Below are 21,810 nucleotides of genomic sequence, written 5' to 3'. Positions count from 1 at the left end.
ACCATGCCTGTCTAATTTTTTTGTGTTTTTAGTAGAGACGGGGTTTCTCTATGTTGGTCAGGCTAGTCTTGAACTCCCGACCTCAGGTGATCCACCCGCCTTGGCCTCCCAAAGTGCTGGGATTACAGGCGTGAGCCACTGAGCTCGGCCTATTTATTTTTTGAGACGGAGTCTTGCTCTGTCGCCCAGGCTGGAGTGCGGTGGCGCAATCTCGGCTCACTGCAACCTCTGCCTCCCAGGTTTAAGGGATTCTCCTGCCTCAGCCTCTTAAGTAGCTGGGATTACAGGCACGTGCCACCACACCCGGCTAATTTTTGTATTTTTAGTAGAGACAGGGCTTCACCATGTTGGCCAGCGTGGTCTCGAACTCCTGACCTCTGGTGGTCTGCCCACCTCGGCCTCCCAAAGTGTTGGGATTACAGGCGTGAGCCACCACGCCCGGTCAGGTGACATCAATTATGAGTTACTCTGTTTAGCACCAAGTGGAAGATAGGCATTTTAAATGGTTTGCTGAATTACTGGACTGAGTTGTTTAGTCAAGCCCTGGTCACACAGCTCACAGCAAACTCAGAGTTTCTTCATGACCTACTTTCTCTATATACCACACATTTCTGGACAAAATGAATTTGCCTACCCTTCCTAAGTCATTGATGGAGTGGAGGAGGAACACACCTTGATTTAATCTGTTCTGGTTATCTATTGCTGTTACAAACCCCCTGAAAACTTAGTGTCTTACAACAACCATTTTGCTCACTAATCTGTAATTTGGACGGGGCCAGCTAGTCTCTATTCCAGTTGGTGTCAGCGGGGGCAGCTGGAATGGATTAGAGGAGCTTCCTCCAAGGAGTTTACTCACGTGGCTGGCAAATTAGTGTTGGCTCTTGGCTCTCGGCTCTCAGTTGTGGACATTGGCCAGAGAACTGGGGCCGGGAGTTGGGGGGTTTCAGTTCCTCTCCATGTATAGGATTCAGGGGATTCTTGGGTTTTCTCATACCATGGTGCTGGGTCCGAGAGCAAGTGTTTCAAGAGACACTGAAATGTAAGCTGGCAGTCACTTAAAGGCCTGGTACTGGAAACTGGCACAATATCCCTTCCACTGTGTTCCACTGATCAAGCAGACACAGAACCACCCAAATTTAAGGAGAGTAGACATAAACCTCATTTCTTGACGGGAGGGATGTCAAGTAATTTGTGGCCATCTTTTAATCCATTTCACCACCCTTATTGACTCTAGGAACAAATGGGGATAAAGATAAAAAGTACCCACTCACTCAAGGATCTATCAGATAGTGTGCTAAACATTTATAAATACATTGTCTCCTTTTGAAATATTTGAGACCCTATAAAAACAAAAAACCGGTATGAAGTGGGTAGTATCTCCATTTTACAGACTGGGAAGCCAAGCATTAGTGGGACCTGGGTCCAGTCCCACTCCAAAGGGCCTATTTCAACCATCATGCTATATAGCCCCTAATCCCTGGGTTGTTAAACCATATTCTTGGAAATCAGAACATGTTTTCTCCTGATTACAGAATGGCCTTTTTCCACTTGTAGCAAAATTAAAAATTGACTTGAATATACTAAATGTTTTTCCATTAATACTCATTTTTAAAATCCTTTGATTGGGGGTTGGCACTAGGAATTCTTCTGAGTGAATAAATAGCAAAAGGTAAATGATGGGCAATACTGGAAAGAGCTGATCTTAGGTGGTTTTTGTGGATACACATTCAAGATGGTTGAAACTTGTGCAAAAGTCATTTTCTGCTAGTGAAATTGTGTCAGTTTTGTGACTGAATCAGTTTCCTGGCACTCTGCAAATGGCACCATGACTTTCTTCTGCTCTATGTCATTTTAAAAAGGGGCCAATTCATTAAAAAGCTTTTTTTTTTTTGGCTGAAACGCTGGATTTCCCCAATGAATCACCTGACAAAATACCATAATTTTTTGTTTTTCTCCCTAGTAACAATTTATCAGTAGTAAAAGTCTAGCTTTTAATTTCTCTTAAATGCTTACATTCAGTTCAGAATATGGATGTACGATTTTACTCTTCCACATAGCTTGCTAACCCCTAGTTTTTTCTTTGATACGGAGTTCCTGTCTTTCCCTTTGAGGTGACTCCAACTTTACAACTTAGCTTCCATCCTGGATGATTAGATGAATTTAACATTGAAGCCCTTTTGTTTTATGATCTAGAAGTTAAGAACAGGAAAAGTAAACCACCTTAGGAACAAAGTTCAAGGGTAGATTTTTAGAAAGCTGTTAGGCTCCTGCATTCCTTTGCCTGGCAAATTATTAATTCCATCTATTTTTCCTTCTCTCCACTAAGTGTACAGACTACCTTTAGTTTCAGCTGGACCACACATTTCTTTACTGGTCTATTTCCATTTTTTTGCTTGTCCTTTACCCCCAGCCCACCCCACTCCTCCATTCCATTCTCCAAATAGAAGCCAGAGCCATCTGTTAGAATTATCAAGGCACTTACATGCTTAAACACCTTTGCTTTCTACTGCACTTAGTATAAAATAGAAAATCCTTCACATAGCCTTCATGAGCAGTTCCCTGGCCTCTCCAACACTGTAGCATTACCTCTTCTACCTACTTCCTTCCTATTTTTCCAGTTACAGGGGCCTTCCATCGGATCCCCAAACCCACTGAGACCCATTCTTCCTCAGTTAGTGCCTTTGCCTAAAATGTTGTGTTTGCCTAGCTACCCAGTCCTAGAAGCTAGTCCTCAGTCTCTGCCAGGCTATGTCCCACTTCCTCCTTTAAGTTTCACTAATGTTACTTCCTCAGTGAGGTTTCTTCTGACACTCCCACCACCATCTAAATTAGGTCCCCCTCATTCTCTCTAGGACCCTATTCTTTTCCGCTAAAAATTTGTTACAATAAACACAAATATACTGTCTTCTCCCCACCTTAGGAACAAACTTCAAGGGTAGATTTTTAGAAAGCTGTTAGGCTCCTGCATTCCTTTGCCTGGCAAATTATCTATTAATTCCATCTATTTTTCCTTCTCTCCACTAAATGCACAGACTACCTTTAGTCTCAGCTGGACCACTTCCAAATTACTGTTAAGACATAATAAGACAATAATTAGACAAACTTACTAGACATAAGCTCTACAAACAGATATTTTGTATGCCACATAGGCACAGTGCCTAGCACATATTAGGTGCTCAATAACAATCTGCTGGATGAGTAAGTGCCCTTATTCTTAATTCTAATACTTGATTCTCTCCTACTCCCAAAAGTAGCCCTTAAAGTCTGAGAGTATAATGTCTTGGAACCTTAGCAGTATACACCAATGAAAGTTGTGAAATCTTAGTCAAAAAAGGCAACAGATGTTTTATTCTTCAATGCAAATTACTGTATTCACCACAAGCTAAAGAACAGAACATGTATCTACATATATATTTTTATATATATATATATATATATTTTTTTTTTTGGATTTATGGAAGACTAAAGACACAGAAAAAAATCCAGCACCCCAACATGTACAGCCAGGAAGGAAATCAGCTCTGTAATAGGACAGGTATAATGAACTACAAATAAGAAGGGGTGGAAAAAGAAGAAAAAAAAATGTGCATTGAGTTTAAGACACTGTAAAACTCAGAAGACATATTTACTATTCAAGTATAAACTCTGTAAGGACTTGGCATAAATTGAAAGGCAGCTGCTGAGGTACACCATTATAAAAGAAGTTCTATGAATTTACAATTCTACCTTCCAATTTCCTGGGAGAAAAAACCAAACTCTTGAAGGTCTTCACCAGAGACCCTGAGAGGGATTAACACTTTTGATGAAGACATAGTCAATAATTCATGATTGAACTTACTATTCAAAAACATGTATTTATTTAGAACAATAGAAATACGTGTTCTCAGACTGTCCTCTAGAGTTTTTGAGACTATTAGTTCAAGAGTTTCAAAGTATATTACTTGTAAAAACAATACTGATTTAAAAAATTTAACAAAAAAAACAGAAATCTGATTTGATGGTACCTTAAAAATATCCTAAATACCAAATTTTCTCCAACCTAACATTACAGCTAATTTAAGAATTCCTCCTGCATTGGTAAAACATTTTTTCCTCATTAAATGTGGGTACTGAAATTGGATAGAAACACTATGAATGTGAAAATACCACCAATTTTCTGCAGTAAAAAAAAAACCCAAAAAACAAAAAAAAAAACAAAAAACCTAGAACGTTCTTTGGAATCACTGAAATACCACAAACTTGGGCTTTTTCTTACAGTCTGTGCACCTTCTTTCAGGTTCTCTGTTTTGCTTATACTACTGACTGTGTGATTCTAATTTTTATAGATTCAAGTCTTGCAATGCAATATCCATGCTTGACACACCGGTGTCTCTGACCAGTGAGAAGTTATGCATAACCCAGAAACGCTGTCATTTACATCTCCATAAAGACTTCTGCCCCAAATAAAAACTTCAGAATGACACAACACATCCTGTGTTAAACAATCAAATGAACCCAACATGGAGGATTCCAGTGTGATTTCAGTACTTGGGAGGGCATTGTCTGCTATGGTTTTTCATGGAAGTACCATAGGCCTGGCTGCTAGCATTCAGCTTTCCTTGGCCTTAAAAGGGATTTTCTCAGGGCTGGCAAGTTGGATTAGATTCTAAGAGAATTTTGTCTTTGACAAACTACCATTTTTAGCGTAAAATCTGGCCATGGCTGTAAGTTTCAATGTGTGTACAACTGATTAGAGAGTTTTTTTTTCTTTTTCTTTTCAACATTGGCTGGAATTGAGTAGAAAAAAGTCCACGATGCCTCTTCACATGTGTCATGAAATATGAGAAATCTGTCTGATTCTAGATACTATTTCTTTACGACACAATGGGCAGGTCTCCAGTTGCAAGGCACAATCCATGCACAGGTCACTGGGGAGAAACACAGAAAAGTCAGTCAAGTTAATGCTTCAAAAGGTCAAACTCCAACTGCCTGCCAACTAAATCTAAAATGTTAACAAGTTTGTTCATTGAAAGGGTTACTAATTATACATGGTTTAAAAAAATGAATATATAAATAAAAAATCTTACATTTCTGATCAATTGTCTTAGTCTGAGGAACGAGTAAAAAGTTCATATGCATTCTTTCAGACACTCTATATATGCACAGCATATACTTACAGATGTGTACATATAGGTAGGGATATACTATTTCTCCCCAGAAAGCTAGCCATTTATCCCAGAATCATTTACCAAACAGTCCATCTTTCACCACAGTTTTGACAAAATGCCTTTGTTATATGGTAAATTTTCATTTTTAGATAGTTCTATTTCTGGGCTTTTATTGTATTCCATTATTTCTGCCATTCTTGTCATATAGTCATGGGACCAAACTGTTCACACTTTTAAATCAGCATGTCAAGTTCCAGAAAAAAATCATGTTGCTCTTTTTATGTTGACCAAATTAAACTTAAGAGTTTAGAGAAAACTGTCACCTTTACAATACTGAGAGGTCCTCCTATCCAAGAAGAGACTCATTTATTTAAGTCTTCTGTTATAGTCTTTGGTAGTTTAAAAGTTTTCTTCATATACGCTCTACATATTTTTCTTGCTGTGTATTCTTAGATAGCCCTTTTTTTTAACCCTTGTAAAAGGGATCTTCAATTACATGCTCTAATTGGCTGCTATTTATACATATAGCTAGAAGAGCTACTGATTTTTGTGTATTTTTTAAGTCATAGTGGTGACAGTAGGCATCCTTATCTTATTCCCAACGTCTCTTGAAATGCTTCCCATGTGTCACCATTAAAAAGATGCTAGCTGGTGAGACCCCGTCTCTACTAAAAATACAAAAATTAGCTGGGCATGGTGGCGGGCGCCGGTAACCTCAGCTACTTGGGAGGCTGAGGCAGGAGAAATCACTTGAACCTGGGAGATGGAGGTTGCAGTGAGCTGAGATCATGCCACTGCACTCAAGCCTGGGCGACAGAGCGAGACTCCGTCTCAAAAAAAAAAAAAAAAAATAAATAAATAAAAATAAAGAGATACTAGCATTTGGCTGAAATATATGTTTTTTATATTGTTACAGAAGTATCCATCCATTCCTATTTTATATTGTTTTCGTCCCTTCATTCATTTCTGTTTTGTAATATTTCATCCATTAGGAATGGATATTGAATTTTAACAAATGCTTTCTCAGCATTCTTGAAGAAAGTGATAACTGCCCCTCTCCTGCCTCTGGCCTATTTGAGTAATTACATTAAAGACTTCTATATTGTAGGCTGGGCACGGTGACTCACGCCTGTAATCCCAGCACTTTTGGGAGGCTGAGGCAGGTGGATCACTTTAGGTCAGGAGTTCGAGACCAGCCTGGCCAACATGGTGAAACCCCATCTCTACTAAAAATACAAAAATTAGCTGGGCCTGGTGGCATGTGCCTGTAATCCAAGCTACTCGGGAGGCTGAGACAGGAGAATTGCATGAACCCGCGAGGCAGAAGCTGCAGTGAGCTGAGATCGTACCACTGTACTCCAGCCTGGACGACAGAGCGAGACTCCATCTCAAAAAAACCTGCCCTTGCCTGGGCTGGAGTGCAGTGGCACGATATCTGGTCACTGCAACCTCCACCTCCCAGGTTTAAGCAATTCTTTGTCTCAGCCTCCTGAGTAGCTGGGATTACAGGCACCCACCACCATGCCTGGCTAATTTTTTTTTGTATTTTTAGTAGAGACAGGGTTTCACTATCTTGGCTAGGCTGGTCTCAAACTCCTGGCCTCGTGATCCACTTGCCTCGGCCTCCCAAAGTGCTAGGATTAAACAGGTGTGAGCCACCGCACCCAGCCTAAGATTTCTATATTGTACCATCCTTGCATTCCTAAGATAACTCCCCCTGCCAGTTGTGTTGCTGGGTCTTACTTTCTAATATTTTATTTGGGAGTTTTAGATTTATATTCATAAATAAAAAATAGTTTTTTCTTTTTATGAGTTTTATCAGCTTTTGGTATGATTACTAAAAATAACATTGTGGTTTTCCTACTTTCTCTGTGGTTTGGCCAAGTTTAAATAGAATTGGACTACCTATTCCCTGAAAGTTGTAAAGAGTTCACCTGTGAAACTAGCCTTAGTACTTGTGGAAGAGAAGACAAAGGTAGCTTTGATAACGATTTCAACTTCTTTTTATGGTAATAGGAATGCTTAGATTTTCAGTCTCCTCTGGGGATTGATTCTTGTAATTCATTTTATCCAGGTTTCCTTTCTTTGTCCCTATATCCCTTTTAAAATTGTTGCTGCTCAAAGTTTAGCTAAATTTTCTTATAATTCTTTTAATGTCCTCTTCCAACTCTATTTTGGATATATATCTACTATGGAGACTATGATACTTAAGATACCTAGTTCTAAAGTTTTATATTTCAGCACTCATAAATGACCCCTTGTATTATGTGCAAGACTGCAGAGCCAGAGAGCTCAAAGCTGATTAAGACCAGATCCTGCTGTTTGAGATTTTAACATTCTTACAGAAACAAAGATCAAAAAGGGCATGAAGATATCCAACCTTTAAACTCTGCATCTGTCTGTGAGGCCCTGATAACTAAAACCTCCAAATATGCTCAAACTGAGAAATTCTGGGCTGTAGAAGTAATAGGGAGGATCAATCACAGCTGGAATCACGGTGCCTTTCTTTCAGAAGAGAGGCTGGTATAGCTAAGAGTGAAATGAGATACACTCTACTTCCCTTAAGGGCACAGCCAATTAGATAATCCGTTTCAAAAGACAACAAACGTAGAGAGGCAGAGTCAGGGGCCCAGGCTGAGTCATTCCTGGGGATGACAAACTGGGTCCATCACTCTAGGCTCTGGACCCCCGTAGAGCCACGTGACTAAAGCTATGTCAAAAATAAGACCAAGGCAGGGTATGGGATATGATGAATTACAGGTAGCTGGCTTGTAACATCAGCTTGAGTGTTGCTCATAAACAATCGGCACACATTGACTGGCCAGGACGCCACATTGCCCAACTGCTCTTCTCCTTTCTAAACTTAGTTGGGCTAGCCTTCCTGGGGACCATCTTACTTGCTTCTCTTGCTGATGCTCACTCTGTTCTATAGGGTCCAAGCTGCCCTCTGAGTTCATCTCATACAACTGAAATTTAGTAAGATGACATGGAGGCTGCTAACTTCTCAATGGTTGACTGTAAATAAGAAGTAAATGAGGAAGCTCTAAAACTAAAAGAGTGCCCAGGAAGCTCATAAATAGCATTAAACCTGTTACATTTTGTGAAGCCAAAACTGTATCAAAAATACAGTACTAAGTAAACAAAACAAAAAGAAGCCTTCCACATCAAGCAGCAGCTTCTATTTCAGGTACTTTGTGGAAGACAGCCAGGTTCTACTTAAACTCTAGTTCCTCATTCGGCCTGCTTTAGATACAATAAACCTTGACGAACAGCCATGGAACTAGCAATTCAAGAACAGTATGAAACTTTGCCTAATATAAAGTACAAAAGAGGAAACAACCCAACAAATCCTCTTACCTGTGTCCACATGGCTTCAATTGTGTGTCTGCTACCTCATCACAACAAAGGGAACAGCAGTTTTCTCGGATACTGACTTGCTTCAACAGAGCAAGACGCCTGTGCCTGAGTAGAAAAAGCAATTTGAAATACATTTTGTCAGCAGGGGGCCTGTTAGCAGTGATGCATATGAAATGTTTTGAAAATGCTCTGCACCTGTGAGATATATTCCTTAAACTTTGTTCAGTAAGGTTTTCATACATGCCATCTCCTTTCAATCCTACAATCGTTTTCTAAAGTAGGGAATGAAGGAGGTATAACCATTCCCATTTTACAGACAAAGTTCAAGGAAATGACTTGTATAAGGTATGCAGTCAGGAATCAAATTCAAATCCTTTAGTTCTAAGTCCAGCGCTCTTTTTATGTTACCAGCAAATTTCAGCCTTTTAAGTCACCTATGTGAGAGTCTGCTCACAAGCATAGAGCCTTTCTCAAGAAAAACACACATATACAAGTTTTTATACAATTTCAAGGGGTTTATAACAGTCCATTTTAGACTCCCTGCAAGTCCAAACACCTCAAGTTAGAACCCTTCCATTATACTTTCACTCAGCATGGAATGGAAGCAGACAGGCAAAACTGTTCTGCTGAAGGTACAGCCCTAATAGATGGGCAAGGGAAGCATGAAGCATGTATTCAGTTCACTTATGGGCTTACTGTGTGCCAGACACTGTTCCAAGCCCTAGAGATTCAGCAGTGAACAGAGGACTAAAAAATTATCCCTGCCTTTGGAGAGCTTATGCTCCAGTAGGGGAAGACAGAAATAAACAAGATAAGTAAAATACAGTGCTAAATGCTGATAAATACTATGAAGAAAAGAGAAAATGGGAAGGACAAAGAGTGTACACATCAGAGGTGGCGTGTTATTAAAACAATTTTAAATATGGCAGCCAGGAAAGGTCTCACTAAGGTAATATTTAAGTAAAGAGGTAAAGGGAGTGAGGAAATGAGTTTTGTGGTTGTTTGGAGAAACTGTTTCAGGTAGCAGGAACAGCAAGTGCCCTGAAGTGCCTGGTGTGTTTCAGGAGCAGCAAGGAGGCCAGGGTGGCTGAAGGAGCATGAGAAAATGGGAGAGGGTAGGAAATAGGTCAGAAAAGTAACACAGGGAAGGGAGAGGACAAATTGTACAGGGCCTGGGAGGTCACCGGAAAGGTTTTGGCTTTTCCCTTCAGTGAACAGGAAGCCACCCACTGGCGTCTTTTGAGCAGAGAAGTGTGTGATCTGACTTACGTTGTAACAAATCATTCTGGAGGCTGTGTTGAATAGACTGAAGGGGGTCTGGGGAGGAACAAGGTAGAAGGCAAGACAAAAATAATATAGGTAGGAAATGGTGGAGGCCTGGACCATGGTAGCAGCAGTGACGGTGATGAGTAGTGGGATTTTGGATATATTCTGAAGGCACAGCCTACTGGATTTGCTGAGAGATTGAATGTGGAAATAGCAGAAAGTAAGGTGTCAGGGATACTCTACGGTTATGACCAGGGAAACTGGGATGATAAAGGAGTTATTTACAGATGAGGGGCCAGGCACAGTGGCTCATGCCTATAATCCCAGCACTTTGGGAGGCCGAGGCAGGCAGATGGCTTGAACCCAAGAGTTCGAGACCAGCATGGGCAACATGGCGAAACCCAGTCTCTACAAATAATACAAAAATTAGCTGGGTGTGTTGGCATGCCTGTAGTCCCAGCTACTCGGGAGGCTGAGGTGGGAGGATCGCCTGAGCCTGGGAGATGGAGGCTGCAATGACCTGAGATTGTGCCACCACACTCCTGGGCAACAGAGTGAGACTCTGTCTCAAAAAATAAAAAATAAAAATAAAAAAACAGAGATGAGAGAAGACTGTAGGAGAAGCAGTGGCTGTGAGTGGATGACTTGTAGCTGAGAGTGGGTATGTGGTGCTTCACTGTACTATTGTTTTTTTCTTCTGTGTGTAATTGAAATTTTCCATAATAAAAAGGTTAAAGAAAAAAAAGAATGAATGGAAGAATTACAAACAGAGAGTATATACAACACAGAACAATTTACAAAATCCCAGTTAGTAGTAACAGGGCCATGATCTCCTACCCTGATGCCAGAAAGGAGTAATATTCCAGTGAATATAAAGTATCACTGAATATACATTTTTGGAACACAGGATGAAAATATTAATGGCACAGAAAATGGTCTTAAGTTCATACTTAATGCCACAATTTATAATTAAGCACAACTGGAATGTTAAGGGCAGCAAGGTGCAAGAAGGAGGTTGGCACTAAGGTGGCCACTCAATTAGGCTCCTGACAACTCTATCTTCTTGTTACTATCAGAGAAAACAGTCTAGAGACAGCACAGGATTGACCTAGCTTGGAATTCAGCTATTCTTATTCAAGACAAGACGATCTTTGGGTACCAAATTTATATACATGGTTACCAAGACAGTATGTATAAGCTGCCTGTAAAATGAGACTTTCTGACAGTTGATGCCCATTGCCATCTGGGTTTGGGAAGGTTTAATTCTGCAGGAGCAGTTAACTAAATGCTGAAGCATTTTAACTATGTCCCGTCCCCATGGGAACTTAGATGGATCAATTGTCCCTTTTAGGGTATATGTGAGAAGACTTATTTGTAGGCCTCATCCAAGGAAAAGGCAGGCTAGATGAAAAAGAATGGGGTATGATAGATAAGGGAGAGGTGTCCCCTCAGACTTTGGCCAAGAGGAATTTAAAGTTCAGAATCTCTGTCAGGCACCAAGGATGAGCCTGAATGAAAAGTTCTAGGAATTAACCTCAGAACCCTGAGCGGGAACATATGCAACCCTTATGTTCTTGGGCTATTACTGAGGCTTTGCTGCCAATGCTACCATCTGCAGACAATGCTACCATCATCGTCCCATTTTCTAGTTCATCTGGAAACTACTGAACCACTGAGACAGTGAGTCCAAGGTGAAGCACAGCCCAGAGCACTGCTTGCAGATCTGCTTTTTGAGCCAAAACTAGAGCTAGGATTATGTTACAGATACCTTCAGGGGCGTAACAGTCCGACATTAGCTATGTCATGGCCAGTATGCTGGCCTTGGCTGCTGAGAGAGACTCTCTTACTGATATAAGATATGTGGTCTTAGTAACAGGAATACCCTTTAAACAGGCAGCTGCTCTGTTTAAAATGATAAACTTTAGCTCACATTGTGAAACAAGCTTCAACTTGAAGTAATTAACAGGAAGCAGCTGGAGTCTTTCCCCAGCCTAAGGAATAGACTACATTCATCTCACAAGGAAGCAAAGCAGGCATTCATCTGATAAATTAATGCCAATCACAGTTTTTGTCAAATAAGGGCTGTGAAATTTTATGCAAGATGGTATTCACTGATGGTTGTGGAACAGTGTTGTCATCTTTGCTACACAGTTGAAACCACATAAAAAGTCTGTTTCAATAAAGCCGAGTCTATTAAAAGGTGCACTAGATTTCCTAATATTTAGGATTTTGACATTGACATTCAAGTGAAGTTAGTTTGCAGTTTGTGTGTACGTGTGTCATATTTTTCTGATTTTTATACCAATCTTGTTTATCTCACAAAAAAAATTTGAAAGTGTTCCGTCTTTCTGGGTTTGGTAATATTTTAAATAACAATAAGGTTATCTGTTACCTAAAGATTTGGTAGAGACCCCCTGTGAAACCACCTGGGTCTGGTGCTTTCTGGGGACAGATAGATACAATAATTGGTTTGTGTATATTTCTTCTGGGATCTGTCTCAGAAATTTATATTTCCTGAAGAGTCATCCATTTTACTCAGGTTTTCAAAATTTGTTATATTCTTTTAAAGTTGATTATAAATTGTTTAACTTCTCATAAGATTCATGTGAAAGTCTGGAGATAGCCTGGGCAGATTCCTTACCTTGGCAAAATGATTTTTTCTTCAGCTGTTAGGAAGGCGTAGTCATTAAAAGTGCTAAATTTCATAGATGGTGGGTATTTGAATGGTTTTGCTCCAAAATTGAACTCACATTGTTGATATGACATGAAACTAGCTGCAGCAAAAAATCCAGATCTACAAATAAAATGAGTACAGAGGCCAACAGAATTAATAAAAATCAAAATAGAGTTAATAGAACAGTTTTCAGAAAGACAGGGTGAGTCAATCCTACCCTGGCAGAAAGGAAGAGTGACAGATTGTGTTTATAACCCACACAGGTCTGTGACCAGAGAATATTCTGCCTTATCTTCCTGTATCAAATTTTGGGATAGTTTTAGGTCTGATCAAATGGGTTCCCAATCACTTGAAATTAATCGATTTCTCATCACAATTGCATATATAAATGGACAAAGACTTTTTTCCCTAGAGAAAAGGGCATTCCGTGCATCTACTCAAATTTTTGACTGAGAAAAGCTACTTACACAGTAGATGAAAAGACTTGCTTTTCAGGAGGCAGCTGGTTGCCATTTAAAAAGAAGATCATTTGCTTTTCATTCAAGTCTAACAGAAATCCTACTGTGTCTCCTAGAGGATAAAGAGAAACACTGTTAGGATAATGATGTGTACTACCAGAATTCTTTGCTAAGCATCTCAAGTGTTTCAATGGCACTGTATTAAGTCTGCATCTTTAGCTATGCATTCAACATGTTCATTTTTGTTTCTTCTGTAACTGATCTGACCCCTATACACCAATATTTTAATGTAACAATAAGAAAAAAATACTGCCAATTAAATTATGACAAGCCAATCTTAAGATGCATCCCAATTTCAAAGATGTTAAAATGTGGGGAAAAATGTGCATTTTGGGCTCAATGAAATATGGTAAGATCAAGAAATCATGTGGTTACTTGCCTCTCTGGTGAGATTTATAACTCCCTAGATAACTACCCCAAAATATGCCTTTCTTTAAAAAAAAGGCAAGGCAGGCTGGGCGAGGTGGCTCACACCTGTAATCCCAGCACTTTGGGAGGCCAAGGTGGGCAGATCACCTGAGGTCAGGAGTTTGAAGACCAGCCTGGCCAACATGGTGAAACCCCATCTCTACTAAAAATACAAAAATTAGCTGGGTGTGGTGGCGGGCACCTGTCATCCCAGCTACTCGGGAGGCTGAAGCAGGAGAATCACTTGAATCCGGGAGGCAGAGGTTGCAGTGAGACGACATCACGCCATTGCACTCCAGCCTGGGCGACAGGGCAAGACTCTGTCTCCAAAAAAAAAAAAAAAAAAAAAAGGCAGGGCATGGTGGTTCATGCCTATAATCCCAGCACTTTGGGAGGCCAAGGCGGGCAGATCATCTGAGGTCAGTTTGAGACCAGCCCAGCCAACATGGTGAAACCCCATCTCTACTAAAAATACAAAAATTACCCGGGTGTTAATTGCGGGTGCCTGTAATCCCAGCTACTCGGGAGGCTGAGGCAGGAAAATCGCTTGAACCCTGGACGTGGAGGTTGCAGTGAGCTGAGATCGCGCCACTGCACTCCAGCCTGGGCGACAGAGTGACACTGCATCTCAAGAAAAAAAAAAAAAGCATTTATCTTCACTTATCAGACAAAGTAAAACTCTAAGGTTTCAGTTTTTGGTTTTGTTGTTTTTGTTGTTAAGACAGGGTCTTGCTCCATTACCAGGGTGGACTGCAGTGGTACAATCCTAGCTCACTACAGCCTCAAACTCCTGGGCTCAAGTGATCCTCCTGCTTCAGCTTCCTGAGTAACTAGGACTACAGGCACGTGCCACCACACCTGGCAAATTTTTAAAATTTTTTTGTAGAGATGGGGGGTCTCATTATGTTGTCCAGGCTAATCTCAGACTCCTGGCCCCAAGTGATCCTCTCAAAGGCTCCTCACACTTTGACCTCCAAAAGTGCTGGGATTAAAAGTATGAGCCACCACGTCTGGCCCAATTTTGGTTTTGAAAGATGAGATAAACAAATTTGTTTGTCAAAGATAAACAAATGAAATTACACAGCAATGACAAGAAAAATGGACACTCAATGCTGGTGGAGGAAAATCTGGCAATATATAGCAACAGCTTTGAAATTCTATATCCCCCTTGCCAGAGAAGTTTCACTTCTAAGGGTTTTGTCTTGAGAAAATCCAGAATGGTCTATAATGATAATTTTAAAAGGCAAAAATATCAGTGTCCAACAATGAGGCATTAATTAGTATATCATAGTACAATTGTATAATGGAATATTGAGAAGCCATTAAAAGTAATGTTATTGGCTGGGCCATGGGGGCTCAGGCCTATAATCCCAACACTTTGGGAGGCCAGAGTTGGGTGGATCACTTGAGCCCAGAAGCTTGAGACTAGCCTGGGCAACATGGCAAAATCCCATCTCTACCAAAAAAATACTAAAATTAGCCGGGTGTGGTGGTGTGTCCCTGTAGTCCCAGCTACTGGAGAGGCTGAGGTGGGAGGATGGATTGTACCTAGGAGGTCAAGGCTGTATGAGCTGTGATCACACCACTGCACGCAAGCCTGGGCTATCGATAGATGAAACCCTGTCTCAAAAACAACAACAATAAAAAGTAATGTTATTTAATAAACTGGAAAGCTGTTCAAGGTATTAAGTATAACAACAACAAAAATATATGTATATAAAATTTAAGTGTTTTTAAAAAATCTCGAGAAATTACAGGAGATTTTTAGTTTATTCATTTTTTTCTTTTTTCTTTTCTTTTTTTTTTTTTTGAGATGGAGTCTTGCTCTTTCACCCAGGCCAGAGTTCAGTGGCGCGATCTCGGCTCATTGCAAGCTCCGCCTCCCAGGTTCACGCCATTCTCCTGCCTCAGCCTCCCAAGTAGCTGGGACTACAGGCGCCCGCCACTGTGCCCGGCTAATTTTTTTGTATTTTTAGTAGAGATGGGGTTTCACTGTGTTAGCCAGGATGGTCTCGATCTCCTGACCTCGTGATCTGCCCGCCTCGGCCTCCCAAAGTGCTGGGATTACAGGCATGAGCCACTGTGCCCAGCCTATTCATTTTTTTCTTTTTCTATTTTTCAAATTTTTATAACAAACATATGACTCGAATAATCCTTTAAAAAATTCTTATTAAAAAACAAGCTAGTTTTTGAAAACAGTGCCTTTATCATATGCTCCGTTAAATGAAGAAGTTTTACGTTCCTTCAAGAACCTGCAAGCCATTAAAATGAGTGTTCCTGTTGGCTTTTCTAATTTTTTTTTCCCACACCAGCAATTTAATCAAGTGGAGCTGTTTCCACATGGGGGTGGGCAAATTCCTGCTTTCTTTCCTTTTTTTTCTTTTTTTGAGATGGAGTCTTACTTTGTTGCTCAGGCTGGAGTGCAGTGGTGCAATCTCGGCTCACTGCAACCTCTGCCTCCTGGGTTCAAGTGATTCTCCTGCCTCAGCCTCCCAAGTAGCCGGGACCACAGGTGGGTGCCATCACACCTGGTTAATTTTTGTATTTTAGTAGAGATGAGGTTTCACCATGTTGGCCAGGCTGGTCTTGAACTCCTGACTTCAAGCAATCCACCTGCCTCAGCCTAAATTTCTGCTTTCTTAGCTTGCCTAAAAATTCAGTTTATATCCATAATGCTGATTGGGGTAGCAAAATGAGAGAGGGATGCTTGGAGAAAGAGTTGGGTTATATCCTCTATCTAGTTCTGATGCTAGGAATCAAATCCTTCCAGAGATTATATCCTCTGCCATATGATCCTACTTCCTTAGAGTGTGGCCACTGGATAGGACCTGTTCCGTAGCCATCTTGTCCCTGAAAAATCCTCATTTTAGTGGCATTACAATTCCAGTGTCCCTGATATTGCCATGGCTGCTTTAATTCAAAACAGATCCAAAGAGGAAAATAGAATTCATACTAATCTTGAGCATCATTTTCTGACAAATGTAAAAAATTTATTTTCTGAAATGTTTTTGCTACAGGAAGGACTCCACCAGAGGTAAATTTATCAGAGGAATACCATTTATATCCTTGGCAGTGACACAAAAGTTAATATTCCTTTTCACATTTGATCATCTTCTAAGACATTTTAAGGCTTAATGTAATAAATGCCTCATAATAACCAGATGTCTTAACCCACTTGATAAATTTATAATGGAGGGAATGAATACCTTCTTTCCAGCATGGGTGTATGTGAGGCTTACTTCTGGCATTGTACCAAATCAGCTGCCGGCAGCCATCATACGCACAGGAGTATTCATCATCCCCAATGCCATAGCCTTCCTGGAGAGAGACAAGGCCCAGAAGATTAGCAAGTCTGCCTACTCTGACCTGGGAAGAGAGAGTGTATCTTTTACGACCACTGACCTAATAGCTTGGATTCTAAGCTTTCTGGATGAAGAGAGAGCTCATGGTTTTTTGAAAATACTAAAATTATGACTTAGAGGGCTGGTTCCAAGTGAATAGATAATGACTTCACCAACAAATATTTTCCCAGTGCCTCCTTTGTTCAGGCACTTTCACATTTGTTAGTTCATTTAATTCTCACTATCATGAGGCTGGTGGCATCAGACTCCATTTTAAGAGGAAACAAAGGCTCAGAGAGGTCAACCAGCTTGCCCAAGCACGTATTACTTGCCCAAGAAACAGAGCCAGGTTTGAACCTAAATTCTTCTGATTCCAAGATCAGTCAGTACACTTGTATATCAGCACAAGATTGTCAGAGGCATTCAAACCAGATAGACTCCATCTTGAACAGGGGCAGGGTAAAATGAGGCTTAGACTTGCTGGGTTGCTCAGCTGCATTCCCAAGAGGTTAGGCATTCTTAGTCACAGGATGAGATAGGAGGTCAGCACAAGATACAGGTCACAAAGACCCTGCTGATAAAACAGGATGCAATAAAGAAGCCAGCCAGAAGCCGGCCAAAACCCACCAAAACCAAGATGGCAACAAAAGTGACCAGTTGGTCATCTTCACTGTTCATTATATGCTAATTACAATGCATTAGCATGCTAAAGGACACTCTAACTGTCATGGCAGTTTGGAAGTTACCCTATATAGTCTAAAAAGGAGAGGAACCCTTGGTTCCAGGAATTGCCTGTCCCTTTCCCAGAAAACTCACGAATAATCCACCCCTGTTTAGCATATAATCGAGAAATAACTTACTAAGTTACTTCTGTTTCTTTAATAAACTTGTTTTCACTTTATTCTATGGACTCGCCCCAAATTCTTCCTTGCGCGAGGTCCAAAAATCCTCTCTTGGGATCTGGATCCAGACCCTTGCCAGTAACAAGATCAGATCAGGCAAACACCTTTCTTGCATGTAGCAGACTTCAAAATACCCAAATATTCAGAGATTTCAAAACTGGAGATAAGAGAAAGGTTATAGTGGACACTCAGCTAAAAGCTATTCTGAGATCAGCTTGATTTGAGGATTGTACAGGTCCTTGGCAGTTTCTTCTTTTTTTTCTTTGAGATGGAGTTTCACTCTTGTTGCCTAGGCTGGAGTGCAATGGCGCAATCTTGGCTCACCACAACCTCTGCCTCCCGGGTTCAAGCGATTCTCCTGCCTCAGCCTCCTGAGTAGCTGGGATTACAGGCATGCGCCACCAGGCCCAGCTAATTTTGTATTTTTAGTAGGGACGGGGTTTCTCCATGTTGGTCAGGCTGGTCTCGAACTCTAGACCTCAGGTGATCTGCCTGCCTCGGCCTCCCAAAGTGCTGGGATTACAGGCGTGAGCCACCGTGCCTGGCAGTTTCTTCTTTTATTACTTACTGCCTTTCAATTATTTCACAGAACTGTTAAAATAAAAGGGTGGCTGAGATCTTAAGAAATTATTTTGAGTGCTTATAAAAAAATAGAAGAAGCATGCAAATCAGACAACTGCTATCTTTAAGGAACAATGGTGAAAAGTTTTACTAGAGAAAGAAATTGAAAACGGCCAAATCCAAGTAAGATCAGGTCCTGATGGCCTGCTTCTTCTATGGGGCAAACAATACAGCGAGGAGATAGATTGGAAAAAAAGTTCTGAGGAATGCAACAACGATTTTGTACTGGATTTTTGGATTACAACATACTGAATTTGGATGAATGCTCTCCAAAGTGACTCTTCTGAAATAGCTATTGATATTCACTATTCAGACTATTCAAGAGTTAAATGAGCTTGCATCTAATTGCCTTAGAAATTCACCACCCAAGGCTGCCAGGAGCAGTGGCTCATGCCTGTAATTTCAACACTTTGGGGGGCAGATCACCTGAGGCCAGGCATTTGAGACCAGCCTGGCCAACATGGTAAAACCCTGTTTCTACTAAAAATAAAAAAATTATCCAGGTGTGGTGGCGCACACCTATAATCCCAGTTACTCTGGTGGCGGAGGCACAAGAATCACCTGAACCTGGGAGGCAGAGGTTGCAGTGCGCAGAGATCACGTGCCACTGCACCCTGGCCTGGGTGACAGAGCGAGACTCTGTCTCAAAACAAAACAAAATAAATTCACCACTTGCTAGAAAGAATGCCTTGCCACCCCTTTCAAAGGCTGAACAAGTCAGTAAGTAAAAAACTTAAAAACCACTAAAATGTAGGCACTGGGGCATAAGTAAACAGCAAGCAATTCTTTTCTATCTTCACCTTCTAATGTCCTGAGAAGTCCTTGACAGAACACTTGAAAGAAATTCCTAGAAGCAAGCCACCATGAGTTGGTAAAGAGCAGACTCATTACACATTCTTTACCATGCAATGTCTTTGATGACTGGGTAAGTTCCACAACAGAGTGGCACTGTAGCACAAAGAAGGGACTCTAATAACTTTAACTACAGAGCAGCATCTACAGATTTAAGGAGAAGATGCCTCTGCCTAGCAGAGATGCACTTTAAAAATCTCTTAAGCTTACATCTCAGAGAACAACCTAGATGTCCTACACCTTCTCTCAGCTCAAAATGTTCCCAGCAGGATTAATCTTGGTTTCCATTGGCTAGGACAGATAAATGAGAGAATAGAGTGGCTAGCTTGGTATTTATTTTGAACTACCTGTTTTTTGGTCATGCATATTTTAGCAATGGAAACATTACCAAATACAAACAAAAGAAAGTTTATCCACAGCTTGTCATTCAAGGAATAGTTTGAGTCTCTTTCCCATGTGGTGGACACTGTCCTTTTTCCTGCTGTAGGGCATCCCAACCGCTTCCTGTTACGGGAAATGTATGAAGACAGTGTTCTGCCTCCTCCTTTGGAAGTGGAAAGGTAAGATATGACCTAAGCTTGGCCAGCTGGACCTTCCCATCAAACACTCAGTATGGTGCAAGTGACCCCAAACAGAAGAGGGATAGTTAGGATTGATTTCCAGCAGCAATGTTGGCTGCATGCTGGCCAGATCATTCCCCTAAAATACCGGCTATTGTACTTCCTGTTTCTTGGCCCTGACAGCCTTGGAGCCTGTCTAGTTCCAAAATTTCTCCACAATCTGCAGGCCCCGGAAAGGCTTCTAAGTCATTCCTTTTCTGTCTGTGATAGCCAGAGTCATTTTCTCCAAGGCAGATGCTTCAACAGGGGAAGGAGCATGGGCTATCCCGACCTGAAATCTCTAGCAGCTGGAGACTAGATGGCTTTGGGCAAGTTTCTTAATTTCTCTGAACTTGATTTTCCTCATCTTTAAATGGCAGGATAATACCTTTCCAAACTCTCAAAAAGATTAAAGATGAATATGTGAAAGACTTACCACATGACAGATGCTCACGAAAAAGCAAAAGATATTTATTTATTTATGTATTTTTGAGACAGAGTCTCACTCTATTGCCCAAGCTAGAGTGCAGTGGCACTATCGGGGCTCACTGCAACCTCTGCCTCCCATGTTCCAGCGATTCTCCTGCCTCAGCCTCCCGAGTAGCTGGGATTACAGGCGGCCACCACCACGCCCAGCTAATTTTTTATTTTCAGTAGAGACGGGGTTTCACCATGTTGGCCAGTCAAACTCCTGACTTAAGTGATCCACCCACCTCAGCCTCCCAAAGTGCTGGGATTACAGGGGTGAGCCACCGTGCCTGGCCAAAAGGCAAAAGATATTTTAGATAAATCAGAGTACACCCTTGGAGAGTTGCTCCTCCTAAGCCTCCATAAAAATATACAATACAACAAGACAAATTGTTCTGTAGGTTACCTGAACAGAACTATCCTTAAGCTTATTTTAATGACCTAACATTGAGCCCAGTGGCCAGCCTTTTAAAATGGAAATCTAAGCAGCAAGAGTTCAAGTAAGAGGCACTATGGAGAGACCCGGAATCTTTTAAAACTGGGGGTATCCTAGGAATGACTTACTTCATAGAATCACACCCTGTCTGAATAGGCAAAAAGATTCAGAATCACCAGAACAATGTACATTTAAAGCAAAGTTTTATATATGGCAGCATCATTAAAATCCTGTATTTGGGAAAAGACATCATGCCAGACTTTATCATTTTCTAACAGGGAATCAACTAATGCTTGGATCAGGGAAGAATGTTTGTTTTTAAAGAAACCAATAGCCTGTCAAGTGATCTGGAGGATAAAAAAAAAACAGTATTTAAGTCTTTAACTTGACAAGCCAAAGGTCTGCAACTACATGGCAAAAATTATAGTTTCATCGAGCAGATGAAATGATCCAGCTTCACTGGTCATTAAAAAAACACACTTGTAACATGCAGTGTCAGACCTAGATCTGTAGTGTGTTTGCTGCCAAATCAGGAGAGGCAAATTTTATATCAAAGCTTCCTCCCTGGAAGAATCCCCTATTACTTCTAGTTCTAGAACAATTTTTCACTTCCAAATGAGGAAACTAGCTAATTCTCTGAGATTTTCCCCATTTTTGAATACAAAGAAAACAACTGTTGTAGAATAGGAAGGCCACTGAATTCTGTTATGAGTTTCTTCCTACTCTGTCTCAGTTTTCTCATCTGTGAAATGGAAATTGCAACAGTAAAAGCTATTGTGGGAATCAGATGATTGGCAGACTGGGGTCTAGTTCTCCACCCCAGACAGGAGTACAGACCTGACCTCTCCACTGGCCCTTTTCCTCCAATTTGTCTTCTCTCCAGCCTAGGAGTTTTAATAACACACCATCAACAATTCCAGGGTGAAATACAGCCTTGCTGAAATAGGCCTTTAAAAACTATGCTTATAAGTAGGTCACCATGGGATGTGCCTGTAGTCTCAGCTATTCGGGAGGCTGAGGTAAGAGGATGGCTTGAGCCCAGGAGTTAGAGGCCAGCCTGAGCAACACAGTGAGACCTGTCTCTAAAAGCAAAGCAGAAAACCAGAAAACCTCACCATGCTTACGGCCGGCAAGTTTAGCTTGATTTTGTTGGATCACTTCTAAAACCCATTCCAGGATCTTACATATTGGAGAGGGGGCTATTATTTACATTAACAAAAT

General features: G+C 41.0%; 1 protein-coding gene across 4 annotated transcripts in view; it reads right to left on the bottom strand.

The window, feature by feature from the left end:
* Positions 1-3,325: 3,325 nt before the first annotated feature.
* RSPRY1 (ring finger and SPRY domain containing 1) overlaps positions 3,326-21,810 on the bottom strand; it is a 51,555-nt gene continuing 33,070 nt past the window's right edge. For all 4 annotated transcript variants that reach the window (XM_058441021.1, XM_032157430.2, XM_032157429.2 and 1 more), the window contains exons 11-15: positions 16,577-16,688; positions 12,912-13,014; positions 12,412-12,564; positions 8,505-8,609; positions 3,326-4,907 (exon numbers count right to left, since the gene is read on the bottom strand). In XM_058441021.1, coding sequence (XP_058297004.1) covers positions 4,811-4,907; positions 8,505-8,609; positions 12,412-12,564; positions 12,912-13,014; positions 16,577-16,688 — 570 coding nt within the window. In that variant the 3' untranslated portion in view covers positions 3,326-4,810. The remainder of the gene's footprint in view (positions 4,908-8,504; positions 8,610-12,411; positions 12,565-12,911; positions 13,015-16,576; positions 16,689-21,810) is intronic.

Source organism: Hylobates moloch, unplaced genomic scaffold (genome assembly GCF_009828535.3).
Source record: "Hylobates moloch isolate HMO894 unplaced genomic scaffold, HMol_V3 SCAFFOLD_6, whole genome shotgun sequence".
Taxonomy (NCBI): domain Eukaryota; kingdom Metazoa; phylum Chordata; class Mammalia; order Primates; family Hylobatidae; genus Hylobates; species Hylobates moloch.
This window is presented reverse-complemented; position numbering and strand designations above follow the sequence as displayed.